General features: G+C 42.8%; 1 protein-coding gene across 1 annotated transcript in view; it reads left to right on the forward strand.

Moving 5' to 3' along the window:
- LOC131955354 (phosphatidylinositide phosphatase SAC2) overlaps positions 1-23492 on the forward strand; it is a 115789-nt gene that overhangs the window by 72398 nt on the left and 19899 nt on the right. The window contains exons 10-12 of the mRNA XM_059319471.1: positions 7668-7860; positions 9823-9900; positions 11239-11359. Coding sequence (XP_059175454.1) covers positions 7668-7860; positions 9823-9900; positions 11239-11359 — 392 coding nt within the window. The remainder of the gene's footprint in view (positions 1-7667; positions 7861-9822; positions 9901-11238; positions 11360-23492) is intronic.

Below are 23492 nucleotides of genomic sequence, written 5' to 3' on the forward strand. Positions count from 1 at the left end.
CAGTGACCTGTGTCACCGTGTATGATATACTGTTCTGTCTATAACGTGGCCCATGAAATTGTGGCTACTCCGTATGTTGTTGTGTGACACTAAAGCCACCCCACCTCTGGTGTTTACCGTGAGTACACACCCCTCACCCTGTGGGTATGAGCACGTCAGTTGCATGTTAGACGGGGTAACGACTCTCTACCCGCTACAAGTTACATGAAGCCCCTAACATCAGACTAGGGCTGGCCACAGCAAATAATGGCCTGTCATACACAGGTTATCTCCCTGTTATACACGTTAAAGCCAGGCCAAAACTAGCAACATAAATATTTTTTTATCTACTTGAGATAGCAACATAATGCATTTTTATTAGCTTGAAATAGCAATGTATTTTTTTTACCTTATTAATAGCTAACAATTGCGGTTATTCCGTGAAAACATTTCTTTTATACGCATCAGTCATTTTTAAAATGCTATAAAACAAATTTTAGAACCAATTTAATCAAACCATGACCGCTGTGTTTAGTTGCAAGAGAAACCAGAGTAACCGGACTTGATCCGATTAGAAGGTGTTTCCGGTATGGCAAAACTTCTCGCATGGACTCATCGCATGGTCTTTGTCAAGTCAATAGCCACGCATGGACTCATCTAGTGGTCTTTGTGAAGTCAATAGCCACGCATGGCTGACCTGCCATTAGCTGCGAATAGTGCATCAGTCTATCACTACGGAGGGTGCATTAGTGCAATAATCGCTGACCTATCTGCACTACCCTCAGAAAAAAAGCTACATCTGTGTAACAGAACTATCGTCGATAACTGTTTTACCTTCTTAGTATAATGAAAAATGTAATGGAGTTAGAATACGATCATGGTATGTACATCGAGGCTAAACAGTGCTATCAAGGGCTAGGCTTGGCTTTACCAAATGTAGTTACACACATTACAATTTCAAATCTGTTCGTTTCTGTAAGCCACATTTTAAAAATGTAAATTTAAAAAATGAGTTAATCCCGTAGCTTTGGGCTTAAGGTCGGAGATTTAGCGTCATCTACGCCTACATTGTTCAAATATTTATGGCTGTTTTATGTCAATATTTGAAGTGTACCTCATCACTTGAATTTTTCTTTCCCATTGAAGATCTGATATTTCAGACATATAGGTCCTTTATATTTCAGGTATAGGGTCGGCTGTCACAAGATGTGTGATGGACCCAATACACCACATGGTGTGTGATGGACCCAATACACCACATGGTGTGTGATTGACCCAATACACCACATGGTGTGTGATGGACCCAATACACCACATGGTGTGTGATGGACCCAATACACCACACGGTGTGTGATGGACCCAATACACCACATGGTGTGTGATGGACCCAATACACCACATGGTGTGTGATGGACCCAATACACCACATGGTGTGTGATGGACCCAATACACCACAAGATGTGTGATGGACCCAATACACCACATGGTGTGTGATGGACCCAATACACCACACGGTGTGTGATGGACCCAATACACCACATGGTGTGTGATGGACCCAATGATCATACACCACATGATGTGTGATGGACCCAATACACCACATGGTGTGTGATGGACCCAATACACCACACGGTGTGTGATGGACTCAATACACCACATGGTGTGTGATGGACCCAATACACCACAAGGTGTGTGATGGACCCAATACACCACATGGTGTGTGATGGACTCAATACACCACATGGTGTGTGATGGACTCAATACACCACACGGTGTGTGATGGACCCAATGATCATACACCACATGGTGTGTGATGGATCCAATACACCACATGGTGTGTGATGGACCCAATGCTCATACACCACATGTGTGTGATGGACCCAATACACCACATGATGTGTGATGGACCCAATACACCACATGGTGTGTGATGGACCCAATACACCACATGATGTGTGATGGACTCAATACACCACATGGTGTGTGATGGACCCAATACACCACATGGTGTGTGATGGACTCAATACACCACACGGTGTGTGATGGACCCAATACACCACATGGTGTGTGATGGACCCAATACACCACATGGTGTGTGATGGACCCAATACACTACATGGTGTGTGATGGACTCAATACACCACACGGTGTGTGATGGACCCATTACACTACATGGTGTGTGATGGACTCAATACACCACACGGTGTGTGATGGACCCAATACACCACATGGTGTGTGATGGACCCAATACACTACATGGTGTGTGATGGACCCAATACACCACAAGGTGTGTGATGGACCCAATACACCACATGGTGTGTGATGGACCCAATACACTACATGGTGTGTGATGGACCCAATACACCACATGGTGTGTGATGGACCCAATACACCACATGGTGTGTGATGGACTCAATACACCACACGGTGTGTGATGGACCCAATACACCACATGGTGTGTGATGGACCCAATACACCACATGGTGTGTGATGGACCCAATACACTACATGGTGTGTGATGGACTCAATACACCACACGGTGTGTGATGGACCCATTACACTACATGGTGTGTGATGGACTCAATACACCACACGGTGTGTGATGGACCCAATACACCACATGGTGTGTGATGGACCCAATACACTACATGGTGTGTGATGGACCCAATACACCACAAGGTGTGTGATGGACCCAATACACCACATGGTGTGTGATGGACCCAATACACTACATGGTGTGTGATGGACCCAATGCTTACACACTACATGTTGTGTGGGTCCTGTATATTTCAGCTCTAGGGGTCGTTACTAGGTGTGTGATAGACCCAATGATCTTTCACCCCACGGTGTGATGTTCTACACAATACGTGAGGGTTTCGAGGTTTTATCTTCACGTAAACAAACATAACATTTAAAAAGCGACGTCTTCACCTTGGAGTTATGTCAAGTTGCACACACACAAAAAGTAATAAAAGATTAAAGCTTCGAGGTGCTTATTTTTTTTTAGTTTCCGCTATTGATGACTCAAGAAGCCTACACTAATGGCTAGTTACATCTTCGTGGCCATGGGCTAGTTACATCTTCGTGGACATTGGCTAGTTACATCTTCGTGGCCATTGGCTAGTTACATTTTCGTGGCCATTGGCTAGTTACATCTTCGTGGCCATTGGCTAGTTACATCTTCGTGGCCATTGGCTAGTTACATCTTCGTGGACATTGGCTAGTTACATCTTCGTGGCCATTGGCTAGTTACATGATAGTGGCCATGGACTAGTTACACCATCGTGGCCATTATGGTACGAGGTTCAGATGCCTATGTTGTGTAGGGGTCTGTGGTCAATATTGTAGGGGTCTGTGGTCAGTATTGTGTAGTTGTATGTTGTCAGTATTGTGTAGGGGTCTGTGGTCAGTATTGTGTAGGGGTCTGTGGTCAGTATTGTGTAGTTGTATGTTGTCAATATTGTGTAGGGGTCTGTGGTCAGTATTGTGTAGGGGTCTGTGGTCAGTATTGTGTAGTTGTATGTTGTCAATATTGTGTAGGGGTCTGTGGTCAGTATTGTGTAGTTGTATGTTGTCAATATTGTGTAGGGGTCTGTAGTCAGTATTGTGTAGTTGTATGTTGTCAATATTGTGTAGGGGTCTGTAGTCAGTATTGTGTAGTTGTATGTTGTCAATATTGTGTAGTTGTATGTTGTCAATATTGTGTAGGGGTCTGTGGTCAGTATTGTGTAGGGGTCTGTGGTCAGTATTGTGTAGTTGTATGTTGTCAATATTGTGTAGGGGTCTGTGGTCAGTATTGTGTAGTTGTATGTTGTCAATATTGTGTAGGGGTCTGTGGTCAGTATTGTATGTTGTCAATATTGTGTAGGGGTCTGTGGTCAGTATTGTGTAGGGGTCTGTGGTCAGTATTATGTAGTTGTATGTTGTCAATATTGTGTAGGGGTCTGTGGTCAGTATTGTATGTTGTCAATATTGTGTAGGGGTCTGTGGTCAGTATTGTGTAGTTGTATGTTGTCAATATTGTGTAGGGGTCTGTGGTCAGTATTGTGTAGGGGTCTGTGGTCAGTATTGTGTAGTTGTATGTTGTCAATATTGTGTAGGGGTCTGTGGTCAGTATTGTGTAGGGGTCTGTGGTCAGTATTGTGTAGGGGTCTGTGGTCAGTATTGTGTAGTTGTATGTTGTCAATATTGTGTAGGGGTCTGTGGTCAGTATTGTATGTTGTCAATATTGTGTAGGGGTCTGTGGTCAGTATTGTGTAGTTGTATGTTGTCAATATTGTGTAGGGGTCTGTGGTCAGTATTGTATGTTGTCAATATTGTGTAGGGGTCTGTGGTCAGTATTGTGTAGGGGTCTGTGGTCAGTATTATGTAGTTGTATGTTGTCAATATTGTGTAGGGGTCTGTGGTCAGTATTGTATGTTGTCAATATTGTGTAGGGGTCTGTGGTCAGTATTGTGTAGTTGTATGTTGTCAATATTGTGTAGGGGTCTGTGGTCAGTATTGTGTAGGGGTCTGTGGTCAGTATTCTGTAGTTGTATGTTGTCAATATTGTGTAGGGGTCTGTGGCCAAGGTAGCGTAGGCTTCATGGCTAAGGCACTTTTAAGGCACCGTCTTGGCTACAGTCATCCCCAAAATGCCCATTCTTGCTACTTGACCTCTGGTGGTTGTTGCAGGAGTTGACTTGATGTGCTTGAAGATCTTGGGGAATAAAGAAGTTAAATTAGACTGATATCTCGCTAGCCAGAGACTGACCTGACCACTTCCATAACCACCTTGTTGACCCACATCTATAAATAACCCAAATGTTAAAACAGCAACAGTGTGACCCCAATCCTTCATGTCATGACAACTGATGTACTTCCGCTGTGGCTGTCAGACATTCTTCTCTTGTTTTAATTACTGGCGTCACTTCAAACCTTTTTCTTTTAAATTTTTTTTAGGCATCTCCCTAGCAGTGGGTATATCGCCAACCCCACCCTTCGACGAAATAGAAAGAAAATTATTTAGAAAATATATACTTAAACCAGTGCCCCCCCCCCCCCCTCCCCTCCCTGGCGTCGAGTCATTTAAATCCAACAGCATACTTGCTAATGCAAGAGCACAAATTACCAGCGCAGTGTAAAGGGCCTTAAAAGGCCTTTGGGTTTTAAATGTACGTTATGCTTAAAATAATGCCCTCCTGTTGAAAGCCTGACATTTATGGTCACAAAAATATCAACTTTGCATGTCGCATTTCCCAGCACTGCTCCTGTTGTTAATTCGGTTGACATTTTTCTTGCATGTGTAACTTGGCTTAAACCACAGGCTAAACATCCTGTACTATTGGGGTATCTTTAACGTTCGCAATACAAGTCTAAACCACAGGCTAAACATCCTGTACTCTTGGGGTATCTTTAACGTTAGCAATACAAGTCTAAACCACAGGCTAAACATCCTGTACTATTGGGGTATCTTTAACGTTAGCAATACAAGTCTAAACCACAGGCTAAACATTCTGTACTCTTGGGGTATCTTTAACGTTAGCAATACAAGTCTAAACCACAGGCTAAACACCCTGTACTCTTGGGGTATCTTTAACGTTAGCAATACAAGTCTAAACCACAGGCTAAACACCATGTACTCTTGGGGTATCTTTAACGTTAGCAATACAAGTCTAAACCACAGGCTAAACATCCTGTACTCTTGGGGTATCTTTAACGTTAGCAATACAAGTCTAAACCACAGGCTAAACACCCTGTACTCTTGGGGTATCTTTAACGTTAGCAATACAAGTCTAAACCACAGGCTAAACGTCCTGTACTCTTGGGGTATCTTTAACGTTAGCAATACCAGGCTTCAGACAGTGGACACTACATCGAATACTAACTACTGCAAATGTTAAGAACTTGATCAGATTCTTCGGAGATTGGTCATACGTGACGTGGACTAGACATGCCGTTATTGGAACCTAGACACAAAAAACGTGGGTTGTTGAAACATTCAGCTGGTTGTCAGAGGGTTGGCACTACAGCAGATGTCTGGACTAGACATGCCGTTATTGGAACCTAGACACAAAAAACGTGGGTTGTTGAAACATTCAGCTGGTTGTCAGAGGGTTGGCACTACAGCAGATGTCTGGACTAGACATGCCGGCACTGGAACCTAGACACAAAAAACGTGGGTTGTTGGAACATTCAGGGGGTTGTCAAAGGGTTGGCACTACAGCAGATGTTAGACACACCACATTTATACGTTGGGTTGTCAGACCTATGGAATGTTTGATAACAGCGCACACAATTTAATGCCGTTTTAATAGAACAACTTTAATGTTGGCTTTAATGTTGGCTTTAATGTTGGCTTTAATGTTGGTGCCATAAATCTTACACAGTGGTTTCATGATCGACCTCTGGCACATTGAAATGTGATATATGGACCAAGATTGATATTTTCTCTCACCCTGTGCCCTGTGTGTCATATATCATACCGATTTAATAACCGAATCAAGGGACACAATGTAAACATAGACAAGTAGGGCTGTACTCTGGCCCTAATGTTGATTTAAAAAACTTACATTTCACATTTTACACGATAGCGCCATCTCTGCTACGTCATCAGGTCAAGACCTGAAGGTCATTCGCAATCTGGTCGCCAGTAGTCAGACCCAGGGTCAAATAGGGCGTTAAGTTTGGTGGCTGACTTTTTAGTGGCTGACTTTTTGGTGGCTGACTTTTTATGACTGCGGTATGACACAGCGTGCTTTCGTTTTCTTTGGTCACACTTTATTTTTTTTACTTCTGATGTCACTGTCTGTACACCGTGGTGTATATGATGTGCATGTTAAACAGGCAATTAGACAAAGGTCTATTCGACTGTACACAGTATACACACAGGAGTACACTGGTGTACAGATGATATACAAGGCTAAACCCAGCGTGCACAACGATGAACACACCATATATAGGATGACGTAAGAAGACTATAGATGTACGTCTGTGGGCGTGGCTGACAAACAGATAATTAACGCCATAAATATCAGTGTCTGTCTTCTTCAATGATTTTTTTTACTTCACGTTTCCTCCTCTCTCTTCTGCCTCACGTATCTCATCGCTCTCTCTCCCTCTGTCTCTGAGGCTCTCTCTCTTCCTCTCTCCCCCCCCTCTCTCTCTCTCTCTCTCTCTCCATGTTGGTTGAAAGTGTTGTGAAAGTCTGTGTGGAGGTTTCTTGTCCTAGTCACGTGATGGGTGTACTAGAACACTGTTGTAAAGCTTCCAGTCTGGAACTTATCCCTGTCTTAAGCTAACAGGTTTCTTAAAGTCTTTCTCCCCGCCCCTCCATTATAGAGAGACTCTCAAGTAGGTCTGTAGTTTGGAATTTTTAAACACAAGGTGAACATTTAAATTTCATGGTTTCCTAATACTCTTGATATGGTGTAAACTGATGTATTGATTATGTTAGTGGGTGGCTAAACAGGTGTAACCCACCAATGGCCCACCTGACCAATGACCCACTTTGCCACCATTGACCCACCTGACCACCAATTGACCCACCTGACCACCAATTGACCCACCTGACCACCAATTGACCCACCTGACCACCAATTGACCCACCTGACCACCAATTGACCCACCTGACCACCAATTGACCCACCTGACCACCAATTGACCCACCTGACCACCATTAACCCACCTGACCCCCTGCTATTCCCCAGACGAGGCAGAGAGCCACAAGGCATTTGTGGCCCACGTGAGCGAGCAGCTGGACATCTACCAGAAGCTTGCCGTCGTGTCCCTGGCCGAGCTAGCCGGCAAGGAGCAGATCCTGGGTGACGCCTACATGTCCCACGTCATCGAGCTCAACTCGCCTGACGTCACATACATCACCTTCGATTTCCACGAGTACTGGTACGTAAACATCCTTGACCTTAACCCAAGGTAAACATCCTTTACCTTTACTAACGCGTAAACATAACTCTAGCTCTAATTATGTACTGGTTTATGTCAAGTTCCTCACACAAAACAGTCCTCATCTAACAACATCTATAAACCATTACAAGTTGTCTTCACAAACCCTAAACTAGTACATACAAACATCCCAAGCACTAACATAGTCAACACTCTGATGTGTCTTGTACCACTCTGATGTGTCTTGTAACACTCTGATGTGTCTTGTAACACTCTGATGTGTCTTGTACCACTCTGATGTGTCTTGTAACACTCTGATGTGTCTTGTACCACTCTGATGTGTCTTGTACCACTCTGATGTGTCTTGTAATACTCTGATGTGTCTTGTAACACTCTGATGTGTCTTGTACCACTCTGATGTGTCTTGTAACACTCTGATCACTGTGTCTTGTGCCACATTGACCACCATCTCCACCCGACGTGTTGTGTACGGCCATGTTTCTATCCCCCTACAAAGGCCAGCTGCCAGCCCATGTTGACCCTCCACCTTCCACCCTGCTCTAGTTCCCTGTTTGCTGACCACTCGAGACTTTGATTGGTCAGTTTGCTGGTCGTGCCGACTTGACCAGCGAGACTTCCACACACTTTGTCCCTGATCTGGTCACGTGATAAGACCACGTGATCTGCTGTAGGTTTGTTAGCCACGTGACTAGGTTATCATGTATACCCGATGTATCATGCCCCACCCTCCCCCAAGTACTCTCGCTCTTGTATCAGTCTCAGCAGTTGTGTTGGGGTTGTGGGGAGGGTGTGAGCTGGCCACACTATCGAACATTCACACACCAGGACACGTCCTGTGTACATAGCTGCCTTGTCTAAACCTTAGCCGCCACACTGATGCCATGGCTAAACCCTAACCACCACATTGATGCCATGTCTAAACCCTAACCACCACATTGATGCCATGTCTAAACCCTTACCACCACATTGATGTCATGTCTAAACCCTAACCACCACATTGATGTCATGTCTAAACCCTAACCACAACATTGATGCCATGTCTAAACCCTAACCATCACATTGCAACTATGTCTAAACCCTAACCACCACATTGATGCCTTGTCTAAACCCTAACCACCACATTGATGCCATGACTAAACCCTAACCACCACATAGCTGCCATGTCTAAACCCTAACCACCACATTGATGCCATGTCTAAACCCTAACCACCACATTGATGCCATAGCTAAACCCTAACCACCACATTGCTGCCATGGCTAAACCCTAACCACCACATTGCTGCCATGGCTAAACCCTAACCACCACATTGATGCCTTGTCTAAACCCTAACAACCACATTGATGCCATGTCTAAACCCTAACAACCACATTGATGCCATGTCTAAACCCTAACAACCACATTGATGCCATGTCTAAACCCTAACAACCACATTGATGCCATGTCTAAACCCTAACAACCACATTGATGCCATGTCTAAACCCTAACAACCACATTGATGCCATGTCTAAACCCTAACAACCACATTGATGCCATAGCTAAACCCTAACAACCACATTGATGCCATGTCTAAACCCTAACAACCACATTGATGCCATGTCTAAACCCTAACAACCACATTGATGCCATGTCTAAACCCTAACAACCACATTGATGCCATGTCTAAACCCTAACAACCACATTGATGCCATGTCTAAACCCTAACAACCACATTGATGCCATGTCTAAACCCTAACCACCACGCTGATGCCATGTCTAAACCCTAACCACCACAGTGCAACCATGTCTAAACCCTAACCACCACATTGATGCCATGTCTAAACCCTAACAACCACATTGATGCCATGTCTAAACCCTAACCACCACATTGATGCCATGTCTAAACCCTAACAACCACATTGATGCCATGTCTAAACCCTAACACTTACGATTTGTCTCTTCAGTCGAGGAATGCGCTTTGAGAACGTCTCCATCCTGACCAATGGGATCAAAGATATTATCAAAGACATGCGCTACTGCTGGTAAGTTTTTTCTCTTTGTTTAATGCTGTGTTGCCATGGTAAACAAAACACTACGGAAATGTTTTATTTCGTTTTTTATGGCGCATATTTATTTTCTTTTTTTTCTTTGTGGTTATGTTTACATATGATTTAGTTGTAGACAGTCAGTCCTCTACTAGAAAAATACACATGCACTAAAAGTAGCGCTTCATACTTTTAGTAACTGGAGTGACCCAAATTTTAACAAAGTCGTCACATTTATTTAGAAGTGCCATAGACGACAGTTAAGGTTACTAGTTTTTTGTGTGTTCTACTTCCTCACGATAATCCACCATCTTTGTCTCCATTGTGCTCTACGTCACCACAAAACCCCATTAGCTCTGTGTTGTATTTACTCTGTCAACTCATTTGTTTTACCCCTTGCCACGGGAAGGTAGGAAAAATAATTAAAACTCGGTCGTCACGTGATGCGTGTCACCACAGGTCAAGCTGACTTTTTGAAACGTTCTAGAATTTACTGTAGTAGGTAGCCCACTTGAAACATGAATAACCGTGCACACACGAGAAGACGAGCCCTAGACTTGGTGTACATTTCAGCGAGTGTACGGTCTGATACGGCACTTGGGGTTTCGCGTGGGAATGTTTGTGTGTAAACCATACTCTCCCATCCAGGAGTTTTATGTTGTTAGGGATAACGTTATAGTGTTGAGTTACTGGCTGCATGTAATTCAATCGTTAGCTTGATAGAATTCTGTGCGATTTGGTGTCAGTGGATCTCACATTGACGCGTCCTACCCTCGAAGATGTGACAGTGGTTTATGTGGTCATCAGCTTTGTCTTGACCAAATGTGTTTGGTCACTTGGTGCCGCCCAGGATCTAGAGTTGGGCTGTGGGTTGATGACAGTTGTCATGCTCAGATGACATGATCAATGACATTTGTTCTATTTTTCAAGGTGTTTTAAGACAAGTGTCTGTATTTCAAGTTGGTTCTAAGACAATGCCTGTATTTCAGGGTGTTCTAAAAAACAGATGTCTGTATTTCAAGTTGGTTCTAAGACAATGCCTGTATTTCAAGATGTTTTAAGACAAGTGTCTGTATTTCAGGGTGGTTCTAAGACAATGCCTGTATTTCAGGGTGTTCTAAAAAACAGATGTCTGTATTTCAGGGTGTTCTAAAAAACAGATGCCTGTATTTCAGGGTGTTCTAAAAAACAGATGTCTGTATTTCAGGGTGTTCTAAAAAACAGATGTCTGTATTTCAGGGTGTTCTAAAAAACAGATGTCTGTATTTCAGGGTGTTCTATAAAACAGATGTCTGTATTTCAGGGTGTTCTATAAAACAGATGTCTGTATTTCAGGGTGGACGACAAGGGTCTGATCTACGAACAACAGGGCGTGTTCCGTGTCAACTGTGTCGACTGTCTGGACCGTACCAACGTGGTGCAGACGGCCATCGCTAGAATCGTCATGGAGACACAGGTGATTTAACCCCCCCTCCACTGGAGACAGAGGTGATTTAACCCCCCTCCACTGGAGACAGAGGTGATTTACCCCCCCCCCCCTCCACTGGACACAGGTTATTTAACCCCCCCCCTCTACTGGAGACACAGGGTGATTTAACACCCCCCCCTTCACTGGAGACACAGGTGATTTAACACCCCCTCCACTGGAGACACAGGTGATTTAACACCCCCCTTCCACTGGAGACACAGGTGATTTAACACCCCCCCCTCCACTGGAGACACAGGTGATTTAACAACCCCCCCCCCTCCACTGGAGACACAGGTGATTTAACACCCCCCCTCCACTGGAGACACAGGTGATTTAACAACCCCCCCTCCACTGGAAACACAGGTGATTTAACACCCCCTTCACTGGAGACACAGGTGATTTAACACCCCCCTCCACTGGAGACACAGGTGATTTAACACCCCCACCCCACCCCACTAGGGCGTTTTGTTTGGGGAATCTTGACTAGGGCGTTTTGTTTAGGGTGTTTCGTTTGGGGCGTCTTGTTTAGGGTGTTATGTTTGAGGTGTCTTATCTAGGGCGTTTTGCTGGGGTGTTTTGTTTGGGGCGTTTTTTTCTGGGGCGTCTTCTCTGTGTCTTCTTATATAGAGGGTCTAGTCAGGTTGCTCTAGTATATGACGTTTTCTCTGGCTCCTAATAACACACAGCTAGAGGGCTCGAAAACAAAATAGAGAAATTAACGAAGTATACAATCCATGGTGTCTTGTGACATTTATAACACATAATTAACTATGACACCCTGGTAAAATACAACCCTGACAAACACGTCACATTTATAGCACGGCAGTAAACTAGCAGACGGCAGCTTATATACTAAACAAGCAGACGTCAGCGTCTAAATATGTCCTTCAGTAATAAAACTAGTATTGCCGTCTTCAACATCGTTAAGTAATAAACTGTTATCTTCTCAACGTCTTAGCCTTGATCTGGAATTTTGTTGGTGATTCACTTGATATTATTACTTTTTTGTTTACTTATACGTCAGTTTAAGATTTATATAGTAGCAGTTCCCTCCCCTAAAGGTGATTGGACATTAGTTCCCTTGGGGTTTGTTATCTTTGTTAGAAGAAATCTTTAGAATTGCGGCATTAGGAAAGATGTGTGCATACAAGCCCAATCAAATGTTTCGGTAAGATGAACTCAGATGCTCGCTAGTATTAAGTAAACTAATTAGATCAACTAATTACAATTTTTTTTTATAGGTTTGTATATGGCCAAGATATAAAATCTACATGAATTTAAATATGGCAAAATTAATCACGGGTTTTTTTTTTTGCCTACCCAATTAAAAGAAAACTCCGGTGCTTAGTTGCTGTGTTTTCATCACCCCAAAATAGAAATCACGTGACTCGCACTTGCATCTCAAAATCCAGTAATTAAAATTTTTTAGACTGTAAGGTTTATGTTCCCCCATGTGAGCATGTATACCATTATAATGACCACATTAGATTGATATAGCGGTGCATTCTAATGGCCAGGTCCTCTTGCAGCTTGAGCGGAAATAGTCTTCAGTTGACACCAATCTTCAATTAGTGGGGCGAGGTAATGCGATCCACGAGTACGATAAGGCCGTCCGTCTATAGGCTCTACTAGAACATTTTCACAGCCTCTACTAGAACATTCTCCCAGCCTCTACTAGAACATTCTCCCAGCCTCTACTAGAAGATTCTCCCAGCCTCTACTAGAACATTCTCCCAGCCTCTACTAGAACATTGTCCCAGCCTCTACTAGAACATTCTCCCAGCCTCTACTAGAAGATTCTCCCAGCCTCTACTAGAACATTCTCCCAGCCTCTACTAGAACATTCTCACAGCCTCTACTAGAACATTCTCCCAGCCTCTACTAGAACATTCTCCCAGCCTCTACTAGAACATTCTCCCTTGCACGTCACCTCATCATGACAAATGGCCGCGTATTAAGTCAGCTTGAGTAGGGTGTATGGCTCTTCCATAGCACGGTGTATGGGCCTTATGTATCACATACTCGTCCATAGTACGGTGTATGGGCCTTATGTATCACATACTCGTCCATAGCACGGTGTATGGGCCTTATGTATCACATACTCGTCCATAGCACGGTGTATGGGCCTTTTATATCACATACTCGTCATAGCACGGTGTATGGGCCTTATATATCACATACTCGTCAATAGTACGGTGTATGGCCATATCTATAATATAACGCTGGTTGTGGTGTCAGTCCTTTCTTCCTTCCGTCATCGCTATAGGTTTTCGAACCGTAAAAGTAGACATCGAACCATGCAGTGTTTTTAAATTGCATCATATTGTCTTATAATATGTAATTGAGTAGGGTTTGTTTATATAACGACTTAAATGTATTGTATAGTTGCCACAGTTTTTACTCTTTCGCATAGCTGAAGAAAATATTAAATACACGCACATTGCTAAACATATTAAACGGATCAATGTCAAATAATATTTTCGCTTAGATTCCTAGAAAAATTGGATACACTTTAATAACAGTAGGGTCGAAAAAACTAATTTATCAAAATCTATATATATAATTCTCTTCTGGGAGCCGTTAGAAAACAAGCTGCAAGCGCGCCTTTGCAGTCCCCTCTCTTCCTCTCTATCACTATCACTACCACCCCCACCCCACCCCCACATGATCTGGTGAGCTGTGGTTCACTCTAAATGTTTACAAATCGTAGAGCCGGGTTTGTTGACGGCTATTAGGGGCAGATAATTTAGTTTGAAACGATTTTAAACTTACAGGAGGTAACTAAGAGGAGGCTGCTTTCACGGGGGCGGGGGGGGGGGGGGTGTAGGGTAGGGGTTGGGGGTAAAGGGGGGGGGGGTTAGTGTTTTAAAGCAAATATTTTCAGTGGCAGCATTGGTACTATCGAATTCACAAATTATGAATTACTGAAAAGTAGAAAATAAAACAACTAAATAGCGGCGTATGATATGCCGCGGGTCGGCTCGTATTTAATAATTCTGCCAGGGGAGGTGTAATTTAAAAAGAAATTCAACTCACGCTAATGATAAAAATGTGAATGCAAATTCCACGGACGCCCAAGAGGGCATTATTGTTGGAATATGTTTTCGTTTGTGTTTTTTGCATTTGCATTTGTGTTTGCGTTTTCTTTTGTGTTTGTGTTTGCGTTTGTTTTTTCTTTTCAGTTTGTGTTTGCCTGTTGCGTTTGTGTTTTCGTTTGTTTTTTTGCGTTTTCTTTTGTGTTTGCGCTGTGTTTGTGTTTGCGTTTGTGTTTAGTTTTGTTATGTTCCCAAGTTGGTACATTTAAAAAAGATTTACCGTGGCGTAACACGGGTATGCAGCTAGTGTATCATTTAATCGTCCATATCACGATGTATGGGCCTTAAATATCACCTACGTTATCATCATACTCGCCCATACTACAGTGTATGGACTCAGCAGCACTATAGCACGGGGTATGGGCCAACAGGACTGATCGTTACTATTGACACAAATCGTTAAAAAGAGGGGGGGGGGGGCGTTTTGTGTGGAAACGTTTGAATCGTGGTGGAAATAAGACTTACATTTAGGGTGTAGGCGGTGAACACTTTCCAAGAAACAGTATCTATTTTTAGCACACACTCACACGATAGTCCGTCGCATGGCGCATGGGGCGACACTAGGCTACATCCTCTTTTTGTTTGTTTGCGTGTATGTGTGTGTGTGTGTGGGGGGGGGGTCGTCTGTGTACGTCAAACATATTTAGTCAGCCGATATAACATATCCCAGTAATCAGTTTGGTCTTTACAAAACCTGGGTTTTTTATTTTTAAATATGTCTGCCGATAATGTACAAAACCAAATTTTTACTAACTGTCACTTCATGTCGGGCTACAAACTGTCACTTCATGTCGGGCTACAAACTGTCACTTCATGTCGGGCTACAAACTGTCACTTCATGTCGGGCTACAAACTGTCACTTCATGTCGGGCTACAAACTGTCACTTCATGTCGGGCTACAAACTGTCACTTCATGTCGGGCTACAAACTGTCACTTCATGTCGGGCTACAAACTGTCACTTCATGTCGGGCTACAAACTTTCACTTCATCTACTGCGGTGGATGATCTTCATAAGCTAGTGAACTTTGACCTTTGTTCTAACGAATGTCTTTCATGCATGAGCGCCTGACCCTTGCAAAAGTGTCCCGACCCCCCTATATATATGTCCCGACCCCCTGTGTAAGTGGCCTGACATCTCAGACACCAGGAGATCGTCGGGGCAGCTCTGAAATCCAAGAACCGTCAGGTAGAACTTTCCGTGGCACCGTTCCGTAGCACCGCTCCTTGCCCTTCTGGGGTGTCAGTCAACTTGGCAAGAGAACCTGATACACCTCTTATATAACCGAACTAATAAGGTGTCCAGTTACACCTTGTCTGTAGCTTCGTGGTGTAAACATAGAATCGAATCCAGTGTTCTTCAGCAACACGTGGAGAAGCGTTCGTTCACGTGTGGAGCCTCGTTTTGTTACACGAGTGTCCATGAGTGTAGCGGCGGGCATCGCCAACAAAGTAAATAGACGGGTAGACAAGGTGTACAGCCAAACCTGTTTTATGGGACAGTTTCTGGCTCCACAGGCTTCAACGGTCTAGCTGGGATAAGTCGTGTTGTCTAGATGGCATTGGTCGTTTGGTCTAGATGGCATTGGTCGTTTGGTCTAGCTGACCTTTCATTTGGTCTAGCTGACCTTTCATTTAATCTAGCTGACCTTTCATTTGGTCTAGCTGACCTTTGCCACACGACCTTTGTCCACCACACAGACCTGGCTAACCACACGTTCACTGCCCCAACCCTTCTGACCAAAGTTGTCGCACGTATGTCGGACCTCAGACCTGGTAGCGTTGTTGTTTGTTTCTATAGACTGGTCAGTTCGCGTCCAACCCTATTTTATCTTGTTGATAATGCAAGTAGCACCCCTGCCCCAAATCATGTATTAAAAGACTTCATGGACGTTTGTGTTGTCGTTTGTCAGTGATTCCTACATGTTTACTTGCGATAAAGAGGAAGGAACTGAGAAGACAAAAGTTAGTGACCCTCCTAGGTAGGCCGTTGTCACCCCTGTTCTTTGTGGGCCACAAGATATCCTATAACCTTGAGTTATGTTCAGTATGGCCTCGCATCGACTCCTACTGGGTGAATCAGCCAGCCTACAGTGCTGAAAATCTCTCTGGGCCGAGGCTTAGTGCCGTACATTCCCCTTCTGCCCAGGATCTAGATTTATCTAGTTCTGGTAATCCTCTGTGTAGGGAAGTGGCAGCTCGCTACGAAATGCCAGGAGTGCTTTCTCTGGGGTTAAGTGAACGCTCCACTTGGTTAGGTTCCATCAAAGGCTGGCCAGATTAGTAGTGTAGATTTCTGGCCAAATTTTTATTACAACAGAACTGGAATAAATTAGATATTCATAAATCGTAAATTTTGTCCTCCCACAGATTTAATCTATCATATACTGTAAAATAGGGGAAAAAATATCGGTATTCAAAAAACGCATTTACTAGAACGAGAAGTTTTCCGTCAAATTAGAAAACAATCTATACAAATGCCATTTTTTAGAAGCTACAAAAAAATTTGTAATCTTGTATTTGATCGTCTGGACGATTCAAGTGTGATTGAATGCATCGACATAAAAATGTTCTAGTCTACATTTGTATACGCTGATTGAATACATCGACATAAAAAATGTTCTAGTCTACATTTGTATACGCTGATTGAATACATCGACATAAAAAATGTTCTAGTCTACATTTGTATACGCTGATTGAATACATCGACATAAAAATTGTTCTAGTCTACATTTGTATACGCCCTCTTTGGTCTTTGGTTCTCTGGGACCAATCAAATAGTTGGTCTTTGGTCTCTCGTGTATCTTACAAGACGTGTCTGGTGTATCTTACAAGACGTGTCTGGTGTATCTTACAAGAGGTGTCTGATGTCTCTAGACGTGTCTGGTGTATCTTACAAGAGGTGTCTGATGTCTCTAGACGTGTCTGGTGTATCTTACAAGAGGTGTCTGATGTCTCTAGACGTGTCTGGTGTATCTTACAAGAGGTGTCTGATGTCTCTAGACGTGTCTGGTGTATCTTACAAGAGGTGTCTGGAGTATCTTACAAGAGGTGTCTAGTGTCTCGAGACGTGTCTGGTGTATCTTACAAGACGTGTCTGATGTCTCTAGACGTGTCTGTTGTATCTTACAAGACGTGTCTGTTGTATCTTACAAGAGGTGTCTGATGTCTCTAGACGTGTCTGTTGTATCTTACAAGAGGTGTCTGATGTCTCTAGACGTGTCTGTTGTATCTTACAAGAGGTGTCTGATGTCTCTAGACGTGTCTGTTGTATCTTACAAGACGTGTCTGGTGTCTTGAGACGTGTCTGGTGTTTGTGTCACCTCTATAATTTAAGTCATCTGTGCACTTTAAAGTGTTTGTGTTTCACTTGGTACTTTCAGTCATCTAAATTCTTTTAGTCATGTCTGGTCAAAGTTAAAATATACTTAACACGGCTGGTGTATTTGACCAAGGTGACCTCTGGGGTCAATAGGCCCCTTTCATGTCTAAAGTACATACCACAATTTATTGACGAATAACTTTATGTTTTGTTGCGGCTCTATACTAAGATAAACAGTGTTAAAGGCTTTTTCTACGGCCTCATATAACACAGATAAGATTGTTGTCAAGTTTTTTGTTGACAAATCTTTGAAACAAACATGTACCTTGAGGCACCATTCTATATGAGCGTCCAATTCTCGTAACTCACCCAAAGACCTTCTAGATTTAACTCACTGAAATAGTTCAGTCCTATGTCCTTAGCGACATGTAAAGGACACATGAGACATATTCTAAAGATAGTTTTGTTATGCAACTTCCTGGGCAAAAACACGTTTGATCTGGGTTTGTCACACAGATATCTAGTTTCATCTGCAGAATGTATCTGGCGACCTTGGTGACCTTCCCTAACGACCTTGTAGAGGTAAATATTTTATTACGTCAGCATTCCCTGACGTCATCACTTGGCTACATGGACGATATGTTGTAACCATCACAAGCTAGCACGTGTTAGGCCCGGTGTGTGTTTTTTAACATCTTTTTATGTTTATAAGTCACTAGTCAACCCAGTTTACCATTGGAAAATGATCTGTCGGATGCAGTGCACAACACAAACCAATAACTCATGACGCCTACCCCACCCTTTATACATTATTTAAACCCCTAATGACACCCTCTTCCTAGACCCAAACCTCGGCCCAGGCTAGATGAGTGAGTGGGATTATAGGAAGTCCTGTTTTGTGGATGATGCAGGGGGGTGGGGGTGGGTTTGGCTTAGTGATAACTTCCATACAAATATAACATTCTGATGCTATTAAAAAAATAAAAACCAAAATATATTCATTTTGACCAACAAAATCCCATATTTAATTATTAAATAACTAATTTAATCCCTTAAATAATTGAGTTCAAAACCCTGTTTTTTAAAAGTATTTTTGTTCTTTAACCCCCCCCCCCCCTCTCTCTCTCTTCCTCTCTTTGCGACAAAAATAATATTTTTGGGTGGTCCATGCCCTCATCAGTAAATATTATAACGTACACAGACAGCGTTAGAGCCATAGCCGACAGAAAGTAAAGCTTTATAATGCATTAAACTTTTCAATCGGCATCATTGTAGATCTATATGGGCGCATTTTGTTTGAAAATTAAAGCTTTTATAATCGAATAACTTGCTTTATACATTCATTTCAGAGTAATTTTTTTTTCTATTTCAGTACGCAATTTAAAAGTACACATACTGCAGATTTTCTTATCTCTTGATTCTGACAAATAAATAAATATACATACTTGTAAACATTGCTGAGTTTTAGTCCTAAGCCTATATAGACCGATATTTATAGACTTAACTTGAACCCCCCCCCCCCCCCTTGCCCCCGTCAGTATTTCTGACCCTACCCAAATTATTGATGTCTTCTGTCAAACTCTCTTAGGCTTCTAGAAGTGCAGATTTGTATCTAAGGTGACTGACTTGGTATTCCGGCACTGACGGTTCCATTAAATCAGCTTCTGAACCTTTGTCAAACTGACAGCCACAAAACACATGGCACAGTCTTCACAATCTTACGTCGCATTTGTCCACAGTCACACGATCACAACCCACATCAATAAAACTTTTGATGTACCATTGTCCTCCCTCCCCCCCCCCCACTCTATAGACATGACGAAGTAGTTTGTCCTGCTTGTCTACTACTTAAGCTTGAAGTCCTCACTTGACGTCTTGTATTGCTTGTCACACTTGTCAACATACACTCTTTGGTCTCGTGCCGTCCTCGTCTTCCCGCTAGTCTGGCATCAAGACGCCATCTTATGTGTACACGAGTAGGTTTAGTAGTTGGCACCATGAGATAGGTCTGGCCTGTAAACCAAGACTTACCTGAGCACCTGTTGAAGGACAAGTCCGATAACCCGTTAGTCCTGTTTAATGATCCAGGAACACTAACCCACTTATTGACACTACCCACCTTTTGTGTCAGTGACCTACAGTAGTGACTTCGTCCACCACCCTCCCTACCATGACTATACAGTACATTCAGTCCACACCTCCTCCACACCCTAGATGATACCCAGTCCCCACCCTCCCTACCTACCCTGACTACATAATACCCCTCACATAACGGGCTGGATGTGTGGAATATTAAACTTTGTTTCGCTGTTGTTGGCCCAGCTTCTCTGTCATATTTAACTTATCTGCTACAATACTACACATTTTCACCGGTACAATATGCAGTAATCAGGGCCAAGAGGTCATACATGCAAACGTAAATCTACATGTATATCTATGTATCTATATATATATATATATATATATATATATATATATATATATATATATATATATATATATATATATATATATATATATATACAAATCACGTCTGCGTTGTAGAGTTGAATCCTTTTCCGCCCCCCCCCCCCCCCCAGGTTCCGTATAGTGACAAAAGTGATCCCGTTAACAGACACATGCCAGTCGAAGGTGACAGGTGTTTTCTAATGGTAGATGGCGGTTCACGTCACTACCCACTAGACTTGACTATACCATGTGTCCCTCTGTTAGCCCTTATTCTCTACCCACTAGACCAACTGCCCCCTCTATGTTAGCCCTATTTCTCTACCCACTAGACCAACTGCCCCCTCTGTTAGCCCTATTTCTCTACCCACTAGACCAACTGCCCCCTCTATGTTAGCCCTATTTCTCTACCCACTAGACCAGTGGCCGTCTCTATGTTAGCCCTATTTCTCTATCCACTAGACCAACTGACCCCTCTATGTTAGCCCTATTTCTCTATCCACAAGACGAGCTGTTGGTTATTTAGGTTACAAATGAAATATTTGGTTTTCTGATGAACACTGAATTACATTTAAGAAATACAATGTGTTTCAAGCGTCCAACTGCCGTCAAACAAAATTGTTGGCTGTTGTGATAGTGTGGTGTTACAAAATTTGTTGGCCGTTGTGATAGTGTGGTGTTACAAAATTGTTGGCTGTTGTGATAGTGTGGTGTTACAAAATTGTTGGCTGTTGTGATAGTGTGGTAGTGTTACAAAATTGTTGGCTGTTGTGATAGTGTGGTAGTGTTACAAAATTGTTGGCTGTTGTGATAGGTGTTACAAAATTGTTGGCTGTTGTTATAGTGTGGTAGTGTTACAAAATTGTTGGCTGTTGTGATAGTGTTGTGTTACAAAATTGTTGGCTGTTGTGATAGTGTTGTGTTACACAAACGTGTTGGCTGTTGTGATAGTGTGGTGTTACAAAATAGTTGGCTGTTGTGATAGTGTTGTGTTACACAAACGTGTTGGCTGTTGTGATAGTGTGGTGTAAAACTTGTTGGCTGTTGTGATAGTGTGGTGTTACAAAACTTGTTGGCTGTTGTGATAGTGTGGTGTTACAAAATTGTTGGCTGTTGTGATAGTGTGGTGTTACAAAATTGTTGGCTGTTGTGATAGTGTGGTGTTACAAAATTGTTGGCTGTTGTGATAGTGTGGTGTTACAAAATTGTTGGCTGTTGTGATAGTGTGGTGTTACAAAATTGTTGGCTGTTGTGATAGTGTGGTGTTACAAAATTGTTGGCTGTTGTGATAGTGTGGTGTTACAAAACTTGTTGGCTGTTGTGATAGTGTGGTGTTACAAAATTGTTGGCTGTTGTGATAGTGTGGTGTTACAAAATTGTTGGCTGTTGTGATAGTGTGGTGTTACAAAATTGTTGGCTGTTGTGATAGTGTGGTGTTACAAAATTGTTGGCTGTTGTGATAGTGTGGTGTTACAAAATTGTTGGCTGTTGTGATAGTGTGGTGTTACAAAATTGTTGGCTGTTGTGATAGTGTGGTGTTACAAAATTGTTGGCTGTTGTGATAGTGTGGTGTTACAAAATTGTTGGCTGTTGTGATAGTGTGGTGTTACAAAATTGTTGGCTGTTGTGATAGTGTGGTGTTACAAAATTTGTCGGCTGTTGTGATAGTGTGGTGTTACAAAATTTGTCGGCTGTTGTGATAGTGTGGTGTTACACAAACGTGTCGGCTCTTGTGGTAGTGTGGTCGTGTTACAGAGTCCAAGAGCGGTAGGAACCAGGTGGTTGTCGCGTAGTGTTAAAACTTGTGACCTGCTGCACATCAGGCGAGACATTCGGTGCCATGTGGAGTGGTGGGTTCGGATCCCGCCTGGATAAAACGACTCTTCTCTAGGACTATCACGTATTTGGGTCTACCTTTCTCTAGGACTATCACGTATTTGGGTCTACCTTTCTATAGGACTATCACGTATTTGGGTCTACCTTTCTCTAGGACTATCACGTATTTGGGTCTACCTTTCTCTAGGACTATCACGTATTTGGGTCTACCTTTCTCTAGGACTATCACGTATTTGGGTCTACCTTTGGCATTGAAAGAATACGTTATATGTACACTGCCGTTTTAAGTCGGACTAACGGTTAGGGAAACGTGAATTCCAAGCACAATTTCAGCTCTTAAGCCTACTGTGCTTGTGATATCATATTAAATTTTATGATTTAAAAGTTGGACAAGTTTTAAAATTGATGTGTTCGAAAAGTTTTTTTATCCTTTAAAATCATATGCCGGAATAGCTTTGATATCAGTAACGTCACAAGTCGAGAGGGGGGGGGGGTACGGCCCCAAGCTAGTTCCCTCACTGTTTGATTTCGCCTTTAGGCCAAGTAATATAAGCAGCGTTTAATGTTTAAAATGACATCATGCACGCCTGTCGACCTAATTTTCTTCAACCTATTTCTACACTTTCGGTAGTAATTATCGTGACAGACGGCTTGGTTGTCTGCCCCTGTCCTTTAACGTTCTTGGCACATCGACAGACGTCTGCTAAACAAAGCTGTCTTTGATGAAATGTCCCATCAATGATGATATTGTTGGCCCAACAAACAAAGCAACAAAGATGTTTTGATGGACCGTGTGACCAAACACAGAGGGTTGCAAACTTCTCGGCTGGTTGTCAACATTAGGTGGATGGTTGACAGCAGGGGTTGGCATGGTTGTTGTGTGGAGTAGTAAGCTGCAGACACGGTTGTCAGCAATTTACATCACTCTCCCCCATTGCGTACGTACTGAACCTTTTTACTCCATGTGGCACATAGGACCTTGGCCATAACCTTCCATTTTGTTCTGTCCCCGACTTTGATTTTGCAGCCTCCCAAGACATCTCTTCTGTCTTCAATTCTTTAAGAATAATCGGCCTCCAGGTCTGCCTTGGCCGCCCCTCCCCTCATTGTTTGCTCGTGTATATTTTAGATAAATAAATATTTAGCTAGCAAAGGAAAGCCTTTCGAATGCCAGGCATAAAACAACACGTTTAAATTATCAAATTTTCCCCGTCTCTAACTCTACGGGGAACAACCTTAGAAATACCGAAAGCAGAACAGGCCAAGAATGGCGACAGACTGGGGGAGAAGGGAATCAAATAAAAGGATTTTTCAAATTATGAAGATAAAGTTGTTTATAAGCCAGATTTTCTTAGCCGCTGTTCGTTTAGTGTGTGCTGCATGTAAATTTATAGCGTTATGTCAAAAATTGGTGAAGAGTTTTTC

Source organism: Physella acuta, unplaced genomic scaffold (genome assembly GCF_028476545.2).
Source record: "Physella acuta isolate Inbredline_101_S28 unplaced genomic scaffold, ASM2847654v3 ptg001063l, whole genome shotgun sequence".
Taxonomy (NCBI): Eukaryota; Metazoa; Mollusca; class Gastropoda; family Physidae; genus Physella; species Physella acuta.